This window comes from Candoia aspera, chromosome 17, assembly GCF_035149785.1.
Source record: "Candoia aspera isolate rCanAsp1 chromosome 17, rCanAsp1.hap2, whole genome shotgun sequence".
NCBI classification, from domain to species: Eukaryota; Metazoa; Chordata; class Lepidosauria; order Squamata; family Boidae; genus Candoia; species Candoia aspera.
The window spans coordinates 10,711,251-10,729,359 of NC_086169.1; the positions used below are offsets into that span (position 1 = coordinate 10,711,251).

The window sequence follows — 18,109 nt, forward strand, 5'->3', positions numbered from 1 at the left end:
CTGCCCGGGCAGCCGCTCTGGCAAAGCCGCGGTGAGCAGACAGGTCCCGTTAGTTATGGACAGAAACGCTCCCTTGATTCGAGGTGGCTTCAAATCTCCAACAACAGGCAGCAGTTAATTCACTCAGGCGCACTGGAGTCTCCTCCTCCTCTCCACACAGCTTGCAACTCGGCCCAGTTTCACATCACCCGGACGTTTTGACAGCTGATTCTCCAGCTTCTCTTCCCCCACCCACCCCCAACTCATTAATGAAGATGTTAGAGGGTCCTGGAACACTCTGACAGACCCTGCCAAACTCCACGGCATGACAGTGATTTATGGCTCCATTTGGATCCAGCCTTCGAAGGAACAGTTTCGCTGTCCCTTCTAGGTTCTCCGGCCCTTTGCAATCATTTTTATGTTATTATTTCATGATCTGTCTTCTCCAAAGCAAGTCGCCAAATCCACTTTGCAGCTAGGAACTGCCCAGTTCCGTGTTTGCAGAGTGATCTGTTTTTTTTTAAGCTCTACAAAATTCACCAAAGTTAAGCCAGCGGCTCTGTATTTGTTTGAGGGCAGTCCCATTCTGTGCCACTGATGAAAACAAATTATTAATATTAATCCAAATCAATAATGATGATGATAATAATAATAATCTAATTCTCTCCCAGCTGCTACTGCTACTGAATTTCAAATGATGTTCGGGGATTCAAGAGCAAGGCCCCGTCAGTCCTTCGAGGGTTAATGCCGTCTGCTTTGCCTGACAAGACCAGGCCAGCCAAGGTCCCCTGTGGGACTGTACAATATGTCACCTCGTCTCTTGCCAAATGTTGTCTCTCTGGTGCCGTCCCTCCCTCCCTGTCTGTCTTTCTTTTCCCTTCTCCTCCCTCCCCAGGTATATAACGGCAGCAGCTTGGCCCGCTGGGTGGCTGCACTCTGCAAATGGGTGCCTCTCTGCTGAGACGGGACATTTTGCTTCAAGGTAAAAAGGGCTGTGCTGTAAAGGCAGATGGCATTGTCTGGGCACAATTGCAGTGTCGTCTGCCACGCCATTCAGGTACACACGGGGCCTCTGATGGAGAGATGCAACCCACCAAACGAAGGGATTTCCTTCAAAAGGAGTCAGTCATCCCAATGGAAGACTGGCACCACCGGCTGTGCAACCTCAAACAGGGTTACTTAAAAGCAAACTGCATTAAAGTGTGTGGGGCTCCCTCAAGGAGATGTGCGCATCAGTGCTTAGCTTTAGAAATTATGCACTATTCTCCAGAAACCAGGATATTTTCCTTGTTGAATGAGTCTAATTGAACTAAAGCCAAGCAAAGCCTGTGAGCACAGGAGAACACAGATCCAAACCCCACAGCTGGGCAATACTGTTATTAAGACAAAAATGCCACAGGAGCATGTGCAAATTCTGAGTTTTCCAGAGCAATTAATAAGGCCAGGAGGTAAACAAACAAACAAAGCAGTCGTGGGAAGTTTTGCAGCTTTTTTTTTTTTGGTATAATTTTTATTAAAGATGTTTTGAAAAAAAAAGAGGATAAAAACTAATACAAACTAAGAGAAAGTAAGAAAGAGAAAAGAAAGAGAAAGAAAGCAAAGAGAAGAGAAGAGAGCTAAAAGTGCAAGAAAGGGGAAAAAAGTAAAGAAAAAGAGAAAAGAAAGAAAAAAGATGCAAAGAAGTAGCTTCCGATTTTCTTCACAGCACTTATAAGTACAATTACACAATTAATGTATTTTATATTGAAATGTTATTGTGTATTTATTGTTTTATATTGTAAACCGCCCAGAGTTCCTCTGCTCGGAGGAGATGGGTGGTGATAAATTTGACAAACAAACAAACAAACAAACAAGCAAATAAATAAATTACAAGTTTACCTCTTACTCTGTGGTTACAACCGAGCTCTCTTCTTTCTATCATCTATCCTGTCTAATCATCAAAACCATAAATCATAAGTGCATTTGTTTCTGTTTCACGCAAAAAGTCCACCAGGGGTTTCCAGTTAGTGACAAATGGAGATATTGTCTTTTCTCTGATCAAGGAAGTCAATTAGCCATCTCAGCAAGTTCCATCATCTTCACCAGCCAGTCCTCCATGGTGGGTCATGCTGCATCTTTCCATCTTTGTGCATGCAATAATCTCACTGCAGTTACCAGGTACAAAGTTTTGCAGTTTTTAGAAGCAAATTCAGAATGGATACTGCAAGCTCATTTACATACCTAATTCACCTCTGGTCACAATTTGATCATCACAGAAATACTGGGGGGTTCAGGCAATGAATCAAACCCTCGATCCAGATTCACCATGCGGAGTTGCCGTGTTCAAAGAACCACAACAAATTAGCCATACTATGGCTTAAGGCAGAATCTCTCAACCACAGCAACTGTAAGATGTGTAGGCTTCAACTCTCAGAATTCCCCAGCCAGATTTCAATTCTGGGAGTTGAAGTCCACACATCTTACAGTTGCTAAGGTTGAGAAACCCTGGTTTAAGGTGATGGCCTAGTTCACCCGCAGGGAACGCAACAGCAGAAGAGCCTGAAGTGCGAACTGATGCCCCCCTCCCACTCTAGCTTTGACTGGGATGTTGTGTGAATCCAAGCAATCAGCACCTTTTGGTCTCTGAGTAACGGAGAAATTAGGTTGCTCGCTTTATATACAACTTCTATGCTTAACCTTCGGCAAAAAACATACATATGCAAAGAGTAGCTGATGATTTTTGGAGACAAGACTGCTGTTTAAAATAGAGAGCAGACTTTTTTCCACAACATTGTTGGCAGCTTTTTATAATAGGGACCAGGTAATACACAACCAGTGCAGCCAGTTCTCTGAACTTCCAGAATCGCTGTGCATCCTGGGAATTCTTGGAAATGTCAATGGAATACCTTTAAACTTATGAGAATTACACTTTTAATCCAAGTCTTCTTTTTCCTTTGCTTAGCAGCTAACATACTTTCTTCTCAGATTTCTTTTCCTTCCTTCCTTCCTTCCTTCCTTCCTTCCTTCCTTCCTTCCTTCCTTCCTTCCTTCCTTCCTTCCTTCTTCCTTTCTTTCTTTCTTTCTTTCTTTCTTTCTTTCTTTCTTTCTTTCTTTCTTCACTTCCTCCTACATCTTTGCTTTTGGTGGCTTGTAATGCTTTCATTTAAAAATGTATTAATCTTTGTTGTTTTTTTAAAATCGACATATTGTGTCACTCAGAACCAACAGAAGATCGTAGGGACATGCAGATGCAAAGAAGCAGAAAACTAAACTGACTGCAGGGTTTACAAAATCTACCCAAGGGTGTCCCTAAGGCCGTGAGGAACAACAGATGAGCACAATGCATTTGGGTAGCTAAAGGAAGAATTAAGCATCGCAGGATATTTAAGGTGGTCTGGGGATTCTGTCTCTAGGGCTGCATGGTCAATTTTAACCTTGGTTCTTTTTGCTGTATTGTGCCTGTTTCTGGGATGACAGGAAGCGAGAAAAAGAAAATAATTCTTTTCTTTGGGGGGGGGGGAAGTGGGGCAATTTATTTAATTTATCTACAAAATAATCATGAGAAATGCTAGACTAGACGAAATAAAAACTGGAATTAAATGGCGGGGAGAAACATCAACCCCCTCTGCTGCACCGACGATCCTATTTTGAATGGAAGGATGAAATAGTTCAGAACTAGGGAAAAAGTGTGCCCGGGTTGCATCTTGTCCACTGAATTATTTAACGTATACGCACACTGTATGATCACAAATGCTGGACTAGAAGAAGTGGAAACTGGAATTAAAAGTGCTGGGGGAAACATTCACCGCCTCAGAGGTGCCGAGGACCCCATTTTGAGGGCTGGAAGTGAGGAAGGCTTCAGGAAACTGGTTGAAGGGGGAAGAAGGGAGTGCAAACTCCATCTGCTGATATATATATAGGGGCGGGGGGGGGAGAGCGCAACAGGCAGTGCCAACTCAACGCGAGGAGATGGAGAAGTCGCAGAAGCATCAGACCACAGATGGTGACAGCCGGGTGGAAGCGCAACGCCTGCTCTTCGGGAGAAGACCGAAACGGACCGTCGTGGAGCAGAGACGCCGCTCCGCCGCTGAGGGGCTTCTTGCCCAGACCGTGGTTCTCCCGCTTGCAGCAGGAGACCCCGAAGGGCGGGCTGCAAGGAAGGCCGGAGGAAGACCGACGGACGCTTCTGAACCGGGTGCTGGAGGGAGGACGTGGCTGAGAAGGCCCCGGACCACCGGGAGAGCCGCTCCTTCGACAGCAGGCGCAGGAGAACCAGGCTGCTCGCTGGAAGCCCCCGGAAGGAAGCCCCAGCTCGGAGATTTGGGGCGTCCCCAGAAGTCGCTGGAGGAGAGCGCCAAGGGCTGAGAGAGGGCAAGGCAGCTGGACCCTGAGGACGCGGCAGGAGCTCTCAGAAGCCGGGACTGTTAGACGGTCCTGGAGAAACCGTCGGTCACAAAGAACCAGCAGCAACAGCAACAGCCTGAGTCGGGCAGCTTTAGAAAACGGATTAATATCCAGTAAGGTTAAGTAAGTGGAGCGAAGCAATCAGTGAATCCGTTCAGCCCCAACTGGCTTGCATCAAACCGAGATGGCCAATTAGATTGTCCCTCGGCTTTTAATCTTATTGCTGCTAACAATCTGATTGTGGCAGTGTTTTTATTGACGTGTTGCGTGCTCTCTTTCCGAGTTGCAGGCTGCTCGAGGTGGCAACGAGGAGCGGGAGGAGGAGGGCGATGGTGGGGAGAGCTCGGGAAACACCCTGCAATTTCCCTCTGCAGCCCAATCCCCTTTCCCCTTCCCTTCCGCCCCTTCGCTTCCTGGGCCGCTCAACCGGGCAGCCGACAAGCAGTCATAAGGAGCGGCGTTAACAACCCCGCGGCGCCACGCGCCCTTCCGCCCCTCCCGTCGAAAGGGAGCAGGGGCGTCCGGGCATCCCAGCGCTCCCTTGCAGGGTTGTTGTTAGCCCTTCTTTCCTTCGGGAAAGGAGCGAGGGGCCCCCAACCCTTGAGCTCCGCCGGGGGGTGGGCAAGGGGGTCTCCCTTGCAGGGCGGCGCACGCTGCTGCGGGGCGTCCTACTGAGCGGGACCCCGGAGCCCAGTGCCGGCCGCGCCACCGCCTCGGAGTGCAAGCCAGCCGCGCGGACGGGCGGGGGGCGCAGGGGCTTCTCTGGGGGGCGCGCGGCTGCGGCGGGAGGGGCGGCTCGGTGAAATCTGCCTTCCTCCCGATCGCCCCCCGAGACGAGGCGAGGCGCGGCGCGACCCCCCCCCCCCCGCATGAAAAATGCATGGGGACCAGATGTCTGCCGCTCCCCGCGGGCCCCCGCCCCGCCCCCGGGCCCCCTCCCCAGCCAATGGCATCCTCGGCGAGGGCGGCGGCGGGGGGAGCGCCCGAGCGGCCAATGGGAGGCGCCCGGACCGACCCCGCGCGCGGCCAGGCGGGCTATAAAGCGCGCGCGCCTCCAGGTGCGCCCCCGGTGTCCGCGCCGAGCACCTGCCGGAGGGGCGCGGGGCGGCTGGGCGGGATGGCGGCCGCCTCCGGACGGCCCGAGGGCCGACTTGCTCGCCCGCCCAGGGCTGCGGGACGGACGAGCCGGGCATGAGCCAGCGGAGCCGCCCCCTTGCCCCGGATCTTACCTCGGGAGGGAGCGAGAGGGGAGCGCTGCGGCGAGCGGGACGCGGCGGAGGGTAAGGCTGCCTTCTGCGGAGCGGGACGGCTGGAGTTGGCCTCCCCGACCCCGACGGTCCCCTCCCTCCCCCGGCCAGGAGCCCTCCTCCTCCTCCCTTCCTTTCCTTCAACCTCTCCTGGCAAAGCCGGAGGCTGCCGGGGGGGGGGGTCCCGCCTCGAGGCGCTTCGACCGGGCAGCGGGCAGCAGCGGAGCGCCGGCGCGCACCGGTCGGGCAGAGCGAGAAGTTTCTCCCCGTTTCAGCTGCGACGGGAAGCGCCGGAAGAACCTCGCGCTCCGGTGCAGCGCCGCGAAATGGGTAAGACGGGCGGTCGCCGCCGAGGCCGGCCAGAGACGTCCGCTCAGCCTTTCCCTTGGACGGTTCCGAAGGGGGAAAAAACCTTGCCAAGCCATTCATCGACCTCACCGAGGTTTTAAAAGGAAGGGGCGACTCTGTCGGGGTTAGATGGGTGGCAGCCCCCTTTCCTCTCCACCCGAGCCCTCCCCTCCTTCTCCCTCCTTCCTTTCCCTTTCCCTTCCTTGCTCTGGCGCGGCCAGGGAAGGCGCTCCTATCCCCGTAAGAGTGAGCCGATCCCCAGGACTGCCGGGGCGAATGTCACAGGGGGGAGCCCGCCCGGCCGCCCGTTCGCCCCTCTGCGGATCAAACTGCTCTCAAAGCAGCAGAGCCGGAAGAGGCGAGGGGAGACGAGTTTTAAGATGCGGTGGCCTTGGTTTCCATTCTGCTTATTCGAAATTTCCAGGGGAACCGCTGGATCAGCAAGGGATACCCTTGCGGACCCCCGTGGGGCAAGGACAGGGTGACGGGGAGATGGAGCTGAATCGCCGGTCCCGATGGACAGAAGAGGGCTTATCCTCTCTCCCGCCGCCGCCGTTTCCAGAGCTAGGCGAACAATAGCACTCTGCACTTGGAGAGTCTCGAAAGTGAGGGGGCGGCCACGGGCTGCCCTTTTACTTGCAAAGTGCTGGGCTGGATGGCGGCGCAGGTGAGCAGGAAACCTCGGTGTCTGCTGGCCCAGGAGGCATTTCCTCACAGTGGGGTTAAACGGTCTTGAGCAAACGTCCACGTTCTCTTGCCTGCCTTCGTGAGGAGGCTGAGTTCCGAGTTCCGCTGGGCTAAGTTCTGGGTCCGCTGCATCCCGCTCGGCCGATGGGCACGGTGAGGTTCGGTGTGCTGCTTGAGCAAGAGGCCTGGACTTCTTAGCAAGCAGGTACCTAGATAAGTTTGTTTAAGCAGTGGGGAGTTCACCTCTCTGTGCATGGTGAAACCCTTGGATGCCCTGCTTTCTGCCAGACACGGATCATCTTAGGATGCCAAGTTTCTGCAACCAGTGTTGAAGCAGAGAAAACCGCAGCCAGATTTTCAGTTCCGATTCCAGACTCAGACCTTGAATCAGGGAATTGATCTTAAATTCAGGAGAGCATCTGAGCATTTATGAATCGCCTTTCCTCCCTCCTTTCTATCAGTGACCTTTCACGCGTCTAGAGATCATTTCCAGAGCTCTCACGAGTTAAAAAGTAAATCTTGGATGGATACTCCCTTTGAAGGGATTTGTTTTAGAAGGCTATGGCATTCTAGCTCAATTTTTTCCTTGCTTGGTGGAGCTTAGTTTTGTCCAAGATCAATCTTGGCAGTTCTGTAATGCCACGAAGGGGGCATCTCCAAATTTTGGCCACGGTTTGTCACCATAAATGTGCAAACATTTGGGATCAGGGCACAAGCAGTTCTCCCAGGTTTTCACAGGTGTAAGCACGAATCTGCTTGCAGTGACCCTGTCTTGCACCGCAGACCCCTGATCAGCTCCCCTTCCCTGTTCTGCGGTCTCCGTTGTGGCTCCCGTTGGATCTGTGGCTTGCGTACCTCCTGCGCTGCTTCAAAAGGCGAGGCGAGTGTTGGACTGTCAACTGGTAAAAACAAGTTTGAATCGCAGGGTTGGAAGGGAACTTGGAGGACTTCCAGTCCGGCCCTCTACCCAGGGCAGGGATCTTCATCCAGATGGCTGCCCAGTCTCGAAAACCTCCCGTGATGGAGCACCCATGTCTCCGAGAGACGGGCTGTTCTACCACTTACTTCATCAGTTTCACAGTCGGGAAGTTCCTCCTTATTTTGAGTCGTCTGTCTCTGTGAATCTTCCACTCGCGGGTTCTTGTCTTGTCCCCCGGGGGCTGTAGAAAATAGATCCATCCCTTCTGCCCTAGGACATCCCTTCAAGTATCGGAAGGTGGCTATCACACCTCCCCTCGGCTTCTCTTCTCTGGGTTGAACATACCTTTAACCACTCTTGGTAGGACTTCACCTCCAAGCCGTTGACTATCTTCGTTCCCCTTCCTGGGTCCTCAGTGTCCTTTGCGTATTGTGGCAACCAGGCCTGGACCGTGTTCCGGGTGCAGTGCGTCCAGGGCAGGGCACTGCGGTCACTTCCTGCGGCCACTACTCCTCCCTGATTCCACCCAAGACCCAACTTTTGGCAGCTGTCGCATTCTGCTGGCTTCTGTGCAATCTACGGTCTACCAGGACACCCAGATCCTTCTTACAAGTGTTACTGCTAAGCTGGTTATTGCCTAGTCAGTTTTTTCCTCCCTAGATAAAACTTAACATTTCTTGGCAGTGAACAGCATTTTCTTGGATAGGACCCAATATTCAGTTCTGTCAAGACCCTTCTGAACCCTGAGTTTGTCTCCTGAGGTGTTTGCCAAACCGCCCAGCTTTGTGTTGGCCACAGATCTGATGATCGTCCCTTCTGTCTCCTCGTCTAGGTCACTTATGAAAACGTTGAACAGCCCTGGGCCCAGGGCAGAACCACGTAGACCTCAGTCCATCGAGGATCACACCTTGGGTGCGGTTGTTCAAACTGCTTGGAAAGTGGTATTGTGAGGTCTGAACCGCCGTGAATGTGCAGAGGGTGGAAAGGGAGAGAGAGAGAGAGAGAGAGAGAGGGAGATGGCTGTTGAGTTTCTGGAGACTCAAGATGGGAGATGAGCGGCAGGTTGTGGAGAATGGCAGGTCTCACGATCTAGACTTTTACACAAGGCACTTCCCCGGCTCAGGCACGGAGACGGTGATTTCTCAGGGAGCGGAAAACGAGGACCGTGTCTTCCAGTCCGGGAGAAATCCGGCAGCCCTTGGCATGGCACTCCACTCCCGTGCCTGCTGTCTCCCGTTCCATCATGCGCACAAACATGCCCGTTTCTTGTAAACATCTCCGCCCACCAGGTATGTTTCAGTTTCAGGGAAGGGTTTGGCGTTAACGAGCTATGAAGAGCTCAGTCTCTAGAGAGCTCCTAGAGGAACCAAAGGTCCTGTCCAAGCCACTGGCTCTTTCCTTACTCAGAACTGGGATTTGTACGTTGGTCCCCCTGCACTGGCCACTTATGGGCGTTATCTTCTCCCCGCTCCGTCTCAGTGGCTTTTCTTCCCATTATCACTGAAACCTGGACACTGTCACCAGCCAGGCAGGGCGGGCCCCGTGGGTCCTGCTGTGCCTCCAGCCCCCACCAAGTCTCCAGTGCAGGGCAACCTCCAGCTATATTTGCCCCCTCCCTGGCATTAAGGGCAGGTTGTGGCAGTGTCCAGACTGGGATTAGGCAACATGTTAGAGACAGAGATATGGAAGGATAAGCCGCCATCACGTCTGGTAACGCACGCTGTGGTGATTGTGTGTCCTGTGAAGGTTTCAAAGCGGCTCAGCTGTTTTGAAATGTGGGACGTCCACCTAGCTGGGTCTCATTGATTTCCTTGTTAAGATGTGGATCACAGACGCCCCGGACCCCCACGAGGGCAGAGGATCAGTCACAACAGTTGACCCCGATGTCCGACGGGTCCTGAAGGTTTTCAGAGGGCACCTGGGGAATTCCCCAGCAACTTGGTGGGCAGTGCCGCCCTGTGACTGGTTGATCGGTGGAATACCGAGGCGGCCAGTGTGCTGGATGAGAGTGCTCCTGTGGGCCTCCGCTCGGTCACTTATCCCGGGTGGCTCCGAAACGGTGAGGAAATGAAGTGACTGAGAAGACAGTTCTTCCCCATGTGCACCACGGTCCTGCCTGTGGCACCGTTGAGAGATATCTGGACCCCTTTGGGGAAAGACGGACAGGGTGAAACGCCTGCAGGTGCAGCAGGTGGATCTGGGGGTTCCTGTGTAGCTTTAAGTGGCTACATCTGCTTTGGGTTGGATGTAACTTGGGCAGAATCTGTTGTGGTGGAGACGGTGCCGTTCTGTGATATGACCTGGAACGCTTTTGAGCTTGTGGAAGTGGATCCAGTACTTTGTAGTCTGAATCCTGTCCTCTCTATTTTGGGTCCCTTCTCTCCGGACTCCTTTGGATGGCCGGACAGGGAACGAGGGGCTTGATCCAGGAAGTTATCAGGAATCGGATGATGCCACTGCTTCGAAGGAGGCCGTGGTGTGCCCGTTCTCGAAGAAGCTGTCCCTGGATCTACGCAACCTTTGCTCTGCTTCCCCCATTCTCATTTTGGAGAAGGTTGCTGAGAACATGCTGGGCAGCGGTTGAGGGTCCTGTGGGAAACAGGTTATCCAGCTCTTTACGAGTCGGGATTCAGGCACTGCCATGGGACAGAAATGGCATTGGTTGCCCTGGTAGATGACTTCCACCACGACCCAGATAGTGGGGACGGGACTGGTCCTCTTGGTCTTATTAGACCTTTCAGCAGCGCTCTGCCCTGCCAACCATAGACTGCCTAAAAAGAGTCGGGAATCAGGAGCACCGTGTTATTTATTTAATTATTTCCTATCCCACCTTTATTATTTTTATAAATAACTCAAGGCAGCAAACATACCTAGCACTCCTTCCTCCTCCTACTTTCCCCACAACAACAACCCTGTGAGGTGGGCTGGGCTGTGAGAGAGTGACTGGCCCAAAGTCACCCAGCCGGCTTTCGTGCCTAAGGCAGGACTAGAGCTCTCCGTCTCCTGGTTTCTAGCCCGGTGCCTTAAGCACTAGGCCAGACTGGGCCTCTTGCATTGGTCCTACACCTGCCTGAGGAGCAGGTTCCACCTGGTGGTTGATCTTGGAGCAACTGTGTGTCAGTCCATGGGAACTCCATTGGGGGGTATCTCAGGGCATTCCCCTACGTTGTTCTTCTGCCTGAAACTGTTGGGAAAGTTACCCGCTGGACCTGGATGAGGTGCCACTGGTATGCTGGTGATGCTAAATTATACACTGCCACACCAGACCAAGCCAGTGATGCCACGAAATCTTGAACCGGTGCCTGGAGGCTGTGAGGATCGAGATGGCACGAAAGAAGCTCAGATTAAATCTTACCAAGAGGGAGTTGCCAGTGTGTGTGGACATCTGGGCACTATGGAAAGACCAGTCCCTGTAGCAACTCTGGACGGGGTTGGGTTTCCCCAGAAGGAGATGGTCCGTGACTTGGGACCTTCCTAGACTCACAATTCCTGGTTAAGCAACAAGGGGGAAATTGTGACAAAGTGGCTGCTGTGCCAGGTACAACCTACCTGGACCAGGATCTCCGTAACTCATGTCTTGAGCACCACATGCTTGGACTACTGCAACACACGCTTCATGGTGCTGCCCTTGGAGATGACAATACAGGGGTAAGTTTACTGGCAGAACAGCCCCCAATACAGAATTACACTTATAGTAAAGTCACTGCACTGGTCGCCAGTTGGCTTCTGGTCCCAATTCAGAGGGCTGGTCGTTAACTGGAAACCAGAACCGAGTAGCCCTGGGAGACCTCCGGCCTTGCCAGAATTGAATCTGCCAGTCCAGTCCAATCACCAAGAAAGTCTGTCCCCCCCGCCCCACCAATGAAATTTGGGTGATGTGGGTGGGGCAATGGGCCTTGTCTGTAGGATCCCCCATTTTATGGAATGCTGTTCCCTGGAAGTACCTGCGCCTCCCACCTTGCTGCAGTTCTGGAAACAACCGAAAGCGGTTTTATTCCAATATGCATTTGCTTTCACCCAGGGTCTTGATGCAGGGTACCCAGCATGGGTCTTGTCGTGATTTCCTTCTCCGCTTAATTTGGCTTTTTGATATTCTTTTGGGTTTAGTTATTTACAATTAGAGAGCGAGTTTGGTCTTGTGGTTAAGGCTGCAGGCTAGAAACTGGGAGACTCTGAGTTCAAGTCCTGCCTTGGGCACGAAGCCAGCTGGGGGACCTTGAGCCAGTCCCTCTCTCTCAGCCCTGGAAGGAGGCAATGGCAAGCCACTTCTGAAAATGTTAATCCTGTTTTATTGTAAACCACCCAGAGTCCCCCCATGAGGGGGAGATGGGCGGTGAATAAATTTATTAAATAAATAAATAAACACCTTGCCAAGAAAACTGCAGGGACGTGTCCAGGCAGTGTCCAAGAATCGGACACGGTTGAACGGATGAAAAAAAATAATTAAGTTTTGGGGCTGGGGTGGGTTCTAAGTATTGCAAATCAACCAACCAACCAACCAATCAATCAATATTTTATTATGGTCACAGACCAGGATTACAAATAAAATACAAATTTGTACAAATACAAATAAATGCATTAAAATGAAATAAAACATAATAATAATAATAATGGTGGGATCATCAGTGGGCAATCGAAGTCTGCTGAATTTTATAGACAGTATAACAAAATTTAGCTGCATTCAGAGAAACTGAATCAATGAATCAGTGAATCAGTGAATCAACCTTTGCTGCTAAGGGTGTTCCATAGGTTCAAATATCAGCACTTGTAATTTTTTCCAAATCAGCCCTGAGGACTAGTGACTTGACGCCCCCTCCCTCTGTCCTTCTTAGCCGTTTAGGACGGCCAAGCTGTTGGGGCGGGGCCCATGTGTCCAAAATCCCTCCTGTCGTGGGCTCCTGTTACACCAGGCAGCGCCTCTCTTTCTTCGCCACCTGTCAGCCGGGACCTTCTGTCCCTTCCCTCCCTCCTTTCCATTCAGAGCCCTTCGGTTCTGCCCATCCTTCCTTCTCTTTTCCTTCTGTGTTTGCTGGAAAAAAAAAGGTGTTTATTTCTTCCCCTTTGCTCCGCTGTGCTTCTAGCGCCCTACCTTTGTTTGCAAATAAATTCTTTCCCCTATTTCGGTTGCTTTTCAACCCCTTTCCTTCTTCTCCTATTAAACCTTGCAAAAATAGTGTCTGGATTCACACATCCTGCTCAGTCACAACTCACTGAGCAAACCACACAGGTCTGGGTACGCAGCCTTTAAGCTGTGGTTTACAAACACGGTGGTTAGATTTGTTTATCTTGCTAAGCCAAGCCCGGAGAAACCGTGTCAGGGGTTAGTGGGTTACAGGAACAAGGCCTGGGTGTCTCTGTGTAGAAGGCTGTTATATCTGAGCCTATATTTGACTCTTATTTACATATGAGTAATCCCTGTTTATCTCAGGGGGGCTTGTCTGAGTAAACGTGCACCACGCTGGCACTGTGGCATTGTCTGAATATATTATTGCTGCCATGTTGTTTCTCTCTCTGTCGTCCTTCCAGGTAGGCGCTGAAGCTCCCACTGCTGGGTGTCTGGATCCATCCAGAATTTGTGCCCCGTCTCCAGATATTGGGTGGCCTTCCACTGTTCCATGAGAGCTAACGAGGTGGATTCCGAAGCCCGTCCCGCCTGTCCTCCTGTAGTGTCTCCCTGAAGCCCGTCCCGTCCCTTCCTTCTCCCCTCTTCCCACCCCACAACCAGGCTGCCTCGTGGTCCTCTTGGCCACCATGCTCAATTCCGACCAGACCGAGACCGACCTCCAGCCCACCCATTCGGAGACGGAGTCCGTCTTCAGCGACTGCGGGGGCGGCCGGGGCGGGGCCGCGGAAGATGCCGGCTCTCTCGGCCTGTGTGGCCAGTCCCGAGGGGCCGAGTCCAGCGACAACGTGAAGAAGGACCTTCAGCATCTCAGCCGGGAGGAGCGCCGGCGTCGGCGGAGAGCCACGGCCAAATATCGGACCGCCCACGCCACGAGGGAGCGGATCCGGGTGGAAGCGTTCAACATGGCCTTTGCGGAGCTACGCAAGCTTCTGCCGACCCTCCCTCCCGATAAGAAGCTGTCCAAAATTGAGATTTTGCGGCTGGCTATCTGCTACATCTCTTACCTGAACCACGTCCTGGACGTCTGAGTCTCGGGCGCGGCGGGGGCGGCGCCCGCCAGGCGGACCCGCGTGTCCGAGAGTTCGCACGCCATGAGCACCCTCTCTGGCTTTCGATCTGCAGGCAAACATCCATAAGAACCCCATTCTGGCATGTCCTTCTGTCATTTCTGCCCTCCTGTTCTGGCTCCTAAGTGCAGAATGCCATGGGTGCGAGGTGGTCCTGGTTTAGCTATGCTGACCTGCTCCACCTTCTTTCTGGTTGAGAAGCTGCCGCCCAGAACTCTCCAGTCCCACCGTGAGCCTGAAGGAGACAAGTGCTTTCGCTCCCCTTCACCAGGGACATCTGTAGTCAAGAACCACCTGACATTGTCATTCCCCCAAGATGCTTTCTTGGGGGGCATTTCCCCGCTGGTTCGGTTTGGATTTTCTTTTATTTCCATCCCCAACCATGTGTGTCTAAACTCAGTCTAAATGACCTTAAATGTAGGCGTATCTCTAATACTTAAACATACAGGTAGTCCTTGACTTATGACCACAATTGGGACCACAACTTCTGTCGCTAAGCGAGGCAGTTGTTAAGTGGGTCACACCTGATTTACGAGCTTTTTCGCTGCGCCCATTAAGCGAATCACAGTGGTCGTTAAGCGAATCACATGATCATTAAGCAAACCCAGCTTCCCCCATTGACTTTGCTTGTCGGAAGCCAGCTGGGAAGGTCACAAATGGTGATCACATGACCCCAGGTGGCTGCAACTGTCATAAATACATGCCAGTTGCCAAGCGCCTGAATTTTGATCATGCGACCACCAGGATGCTGCAATGGTCGTAAGTGTGAGCATGTAACATGTCACTTTTTTCAGCGCCATTGTAACTTGGAACAAATGGTCGTAAGTGCAAGGACTACATGTACTGATGTGAAAATTAGCAGGGGAAAAAGCAGTCCAGAATGCTGCAGAGAAGCTTCCTTCATCCCCTAGGCAGATTTAGTTAGAGAGGCTGTTAAAATAGGTTTTTTGGGATTTAAAGAAACCGACACAGACAGAGGCAGAGGGTCCCGGTGGCCTTCTTCTTTGAAGACCATCACTGGGTTCATCTGAGACATGCTAGAAGGACAGCTTCATAGCCCTGGGCTTGAACCCAGTTGGATAGGGCACCCCAGACCCGTTGAGACCCATCCCACCTTCCCCCCAGTCCTCTGGCCCTTTGTAAGCCATTTGCCTGGAGAAAAAAAATTTGAGAGGTTCCTGGGCACGATTTGAAAGCAGCAACCTGGATCCAGAAAGGAAATACGTAAGGAAGAAGGCCAGGACACGCCGGCTGCTTTGGGCCGCGAAAGCCTCTTTGTCTCGAAAGGACAAAGTTTTCTCTTTAGTCTCGAGGTAAACGGCAGAAGGCCAAGACCTGCTTTTCCGTCAAGGACTGGATTTGGTGCCTGCTGGTTGCTGATACTGGCAATGTGGAAACGTTCTCCCCGGGATCTCATGACACCTGGACGTTGAGCAAATTCAGCTACCCCCGGATCTGTGGGCCATCGTTCTCATGCCTGGCCCCTACAGGTCTGACGGGGGACAGTGAGCCACAAATCTATGTGCAATTGCTTGCTTTTAAGTTGCCACAAGGGCCTTTGTTCCTTCTAGCAAAGCAACACACACACAGACCCACACTTGTGCTGCTACTGCTGTGTTGGATTCTGCCTCAGCCTCAGATGAGCCCTCCATTGGTTTAGTTTAGAGTGCCTGTAGTGGGGGGCCTGGGGAATGGGGAGGCTTTCCCAGCCCTGCCCAGAGAGGCTGGGGGTCTCCTGCATGCAAGTGGTGGCTGGCCAGGGAGCCCCCCGTGAAGTTATGCATTTATTCACTGACATCCCACCTTTTCCCTTGGATTTTTTGGGGGCCAAGAGATTGCCCTCCACCTAGTAGGTAGGGTTGGGAACAAGAAATGAATGGGGCTTGGACGAGGACTAAATTTGGCTTGGTTGCATTTAAATTTAATCTCCATTCAAGCAATTAAGTGCAGATGATACGATTCATCCCTCTGTGTTTAAAAACTCCCCCCTTCTGTTGCATTAACCGTGGTAGATCAGTGGCCCCAAAGGCTTCAGGGGCCACACCTTGGGTCATCATCACAAGCTTGCCCGGGAGGTTGCAGCCTGAAGCCCCCCTCCAATCCTGCAGCCCCCAAACAGCCTGGTCTTCATCCCTCCCCTGGCACTGTTGGGGTCCCCCCGGGGAGCTGAGAAGGCGAGAGTTTGCAGTTGCTCACGGCTGCGGAATGGAGCCCTGCTTGCCGACATCCAGAACAGCCGTTTCGTGCCACAAGCTATTTATGTATTTATTTGATGTATTTATTTTTTAAGATGTTATTTATTTACAGTGTGGATGCACTTTTGTTTGGGAAAAAGATTTCAGGAGGGTGGGGAAAAAGAAATCCATGTTTATGGAATGTCCTTCTGTATGTGCGCATTTATGTGTATATCTGTTGTTTGGTTAGAGCAGAGCAGATACTATTGTTATTTATTATTTATTTTGTAAGCAGACAGGAAAAAATTAAACTCTTCCATGCAGATGAGCCTAATTTGATCGCAAAAGGGCTGGGCAGCGACAGACCCTTTTTTTTTCTTAGAAGTACCCCCACCCACCCCTTTCTTGTGTACTGCTGGGTGGCAGCTGGGCAATTTCATGAGCAGTAATTGATAGTCACACACCCATTAGGATCAGCCTAATCACATCTTGCACTCCAGAGCGTGAAGGAATCGCACAGCAGCGCAGGACTGGAAGGATATGGCTGGAGGGGGCCTCCATCAAGCCAGGGTGAGCTGCTTCTCTGCCCAGATGCATCACGAGGTCGCCTGGGCCAGTTCCGTCCAGAAGCAAGCTGAGCTGCCTATTGCATGTGTGAATGTAGTCGGGGCCATCAAAGGCCATTCCACCGTCATTATCCAGACATTCTTGGAGATTTTTATTTCTGCCAGCTGTATTCCATCTACCTTGCTTTGCATCTGGATCCTGTCTTCCAGATGCCTCAGATGACGATGTCCAGAGTTCTCAGCCAGTCCACAATTGGGAGGGTACTGGGTTGGGGACAACCGCACTAAGGCGACGATGGTGCCCCAAGGCATTAGGCCGATCTGCTTTAGACATCATGCAAAGTCTTGATTCATTGAGTCATTGAATCATATTCATTGAGTAAAGTCCAAGAGACCGTAAAGTGTGTGTCACCCGAGGTCAGTGTGAACTAGCGTGAACCCTTTCCTCAGAAGCACAATATCTCATTCTCAGCTGCAAACATTTGTTTTCTAGGACGCACAGAGCGGTGACCGTAATCCCAGATCAATATGATAGGTCCATCAAGTGTCCCCAGTCCAATACCCAAACCATAGAAGGCGGTCCTTGCCGTTAGGGAGCATCCAGAAGTGACCAACGTCTCCCTGCCCGGTGTCACCTGCCCCTCTAACCCCTGCCCCTCTAACCCTAACGTTCTCAAAAAAGCAGATTTGGGAAAGAGAGGAGTCTTCAGTGACTGTGGTCAAAGCTCTTTTGGAATCTTTAGAAGTCCAAAAGCTCACTTATCCCAGGAATAATAACCTGGGGACTAAGCCTTCCCCAAGCAGCATGTCCTTCACACGGATTGATGTCATCTCCCCAGATAATCAGGGGTACCCGTGCTGAGTGGAGGTTCTGAGGGTGGGGCCCCAATACTGTCCGAGAGCACCTGGAAATCTGCTGTAGCATGCAGGAAGAATTCTCTGCTGGGAAGCTGCATCAGCACCACAAAGAAATTATACGCTTTTTGTTCAGGGCGGTGTTTCTCAGCCTTGGCAGCTTTAAGAGGTGTGGACTTCAACTCCCAGAATTCCCCAGCCAGCATGGGAGAAGGGCTTGTGACCGTGACAGTGAGAGAGGTGTGAGAGGTAGACAGTCAAGCAGAATTGTGCGGGCTGGAAGGAATTATCCAGTCAGGCCCCATAATGTATATCAAATGTTCAAGTTGGCTGCCGTTTTCTCCTAAACACGTCCTTACTCATTTGACACATGTCTTTTGAAGAGTCCTAAGTACGGTAATGTTTCCTCTGGGGGAAAAAAAATTAATAAAACATATTGTGATTGGCCTATGGCCTATGTAGATGGGTGGATGGACGGACGGAAAGACAGACAGTAAGTTGCCTTTCGAGGCACCTAAAAAGCGTAATTGAAAAGCACAGTAACTGAACAATCTTTTTGAAACTCTGGTTCAAATGAGACTTCCCCAGCCTGGTGCCCTCTACCGGAACTGGGGTGGGGATGATGGGCAACCAAAGGCAGGACGTTTGCTGCATGCTGGAAACATTGGAGAGGTCGGACCTAACCCTTCTGCAAAGCGTGGCAGGGCAGTGGCTGCAGCAGGCAGCGACCATTTTGGGCTGGGAAGGGGGATAAACCCC

At 51.9% G+C, this 18,109-nt stretch overlaps 1 protein-coding gene across 1 annotated transcript; it reads left to right on the plus strand.

Annotated features, from left to right (window-relative positions):
• Positions 1-13,314: 13,314 nt before the first annotated feature.
• On the plus strand, positions 13,315-13,716 carry NHLH1 (nescient helix-loop-helix 1). Its single transcript, XM_063317010.1, has one exon. The coding sequence runs from the start codon at positions 13,315-13,317 to the stop codon at positions 13,714-13,716; it is 402 nt and encodes a 133-aa protein (XP_063173080.1).
• Positions 13,717-18,109: the final 4,393 nt, after the last annotated feature.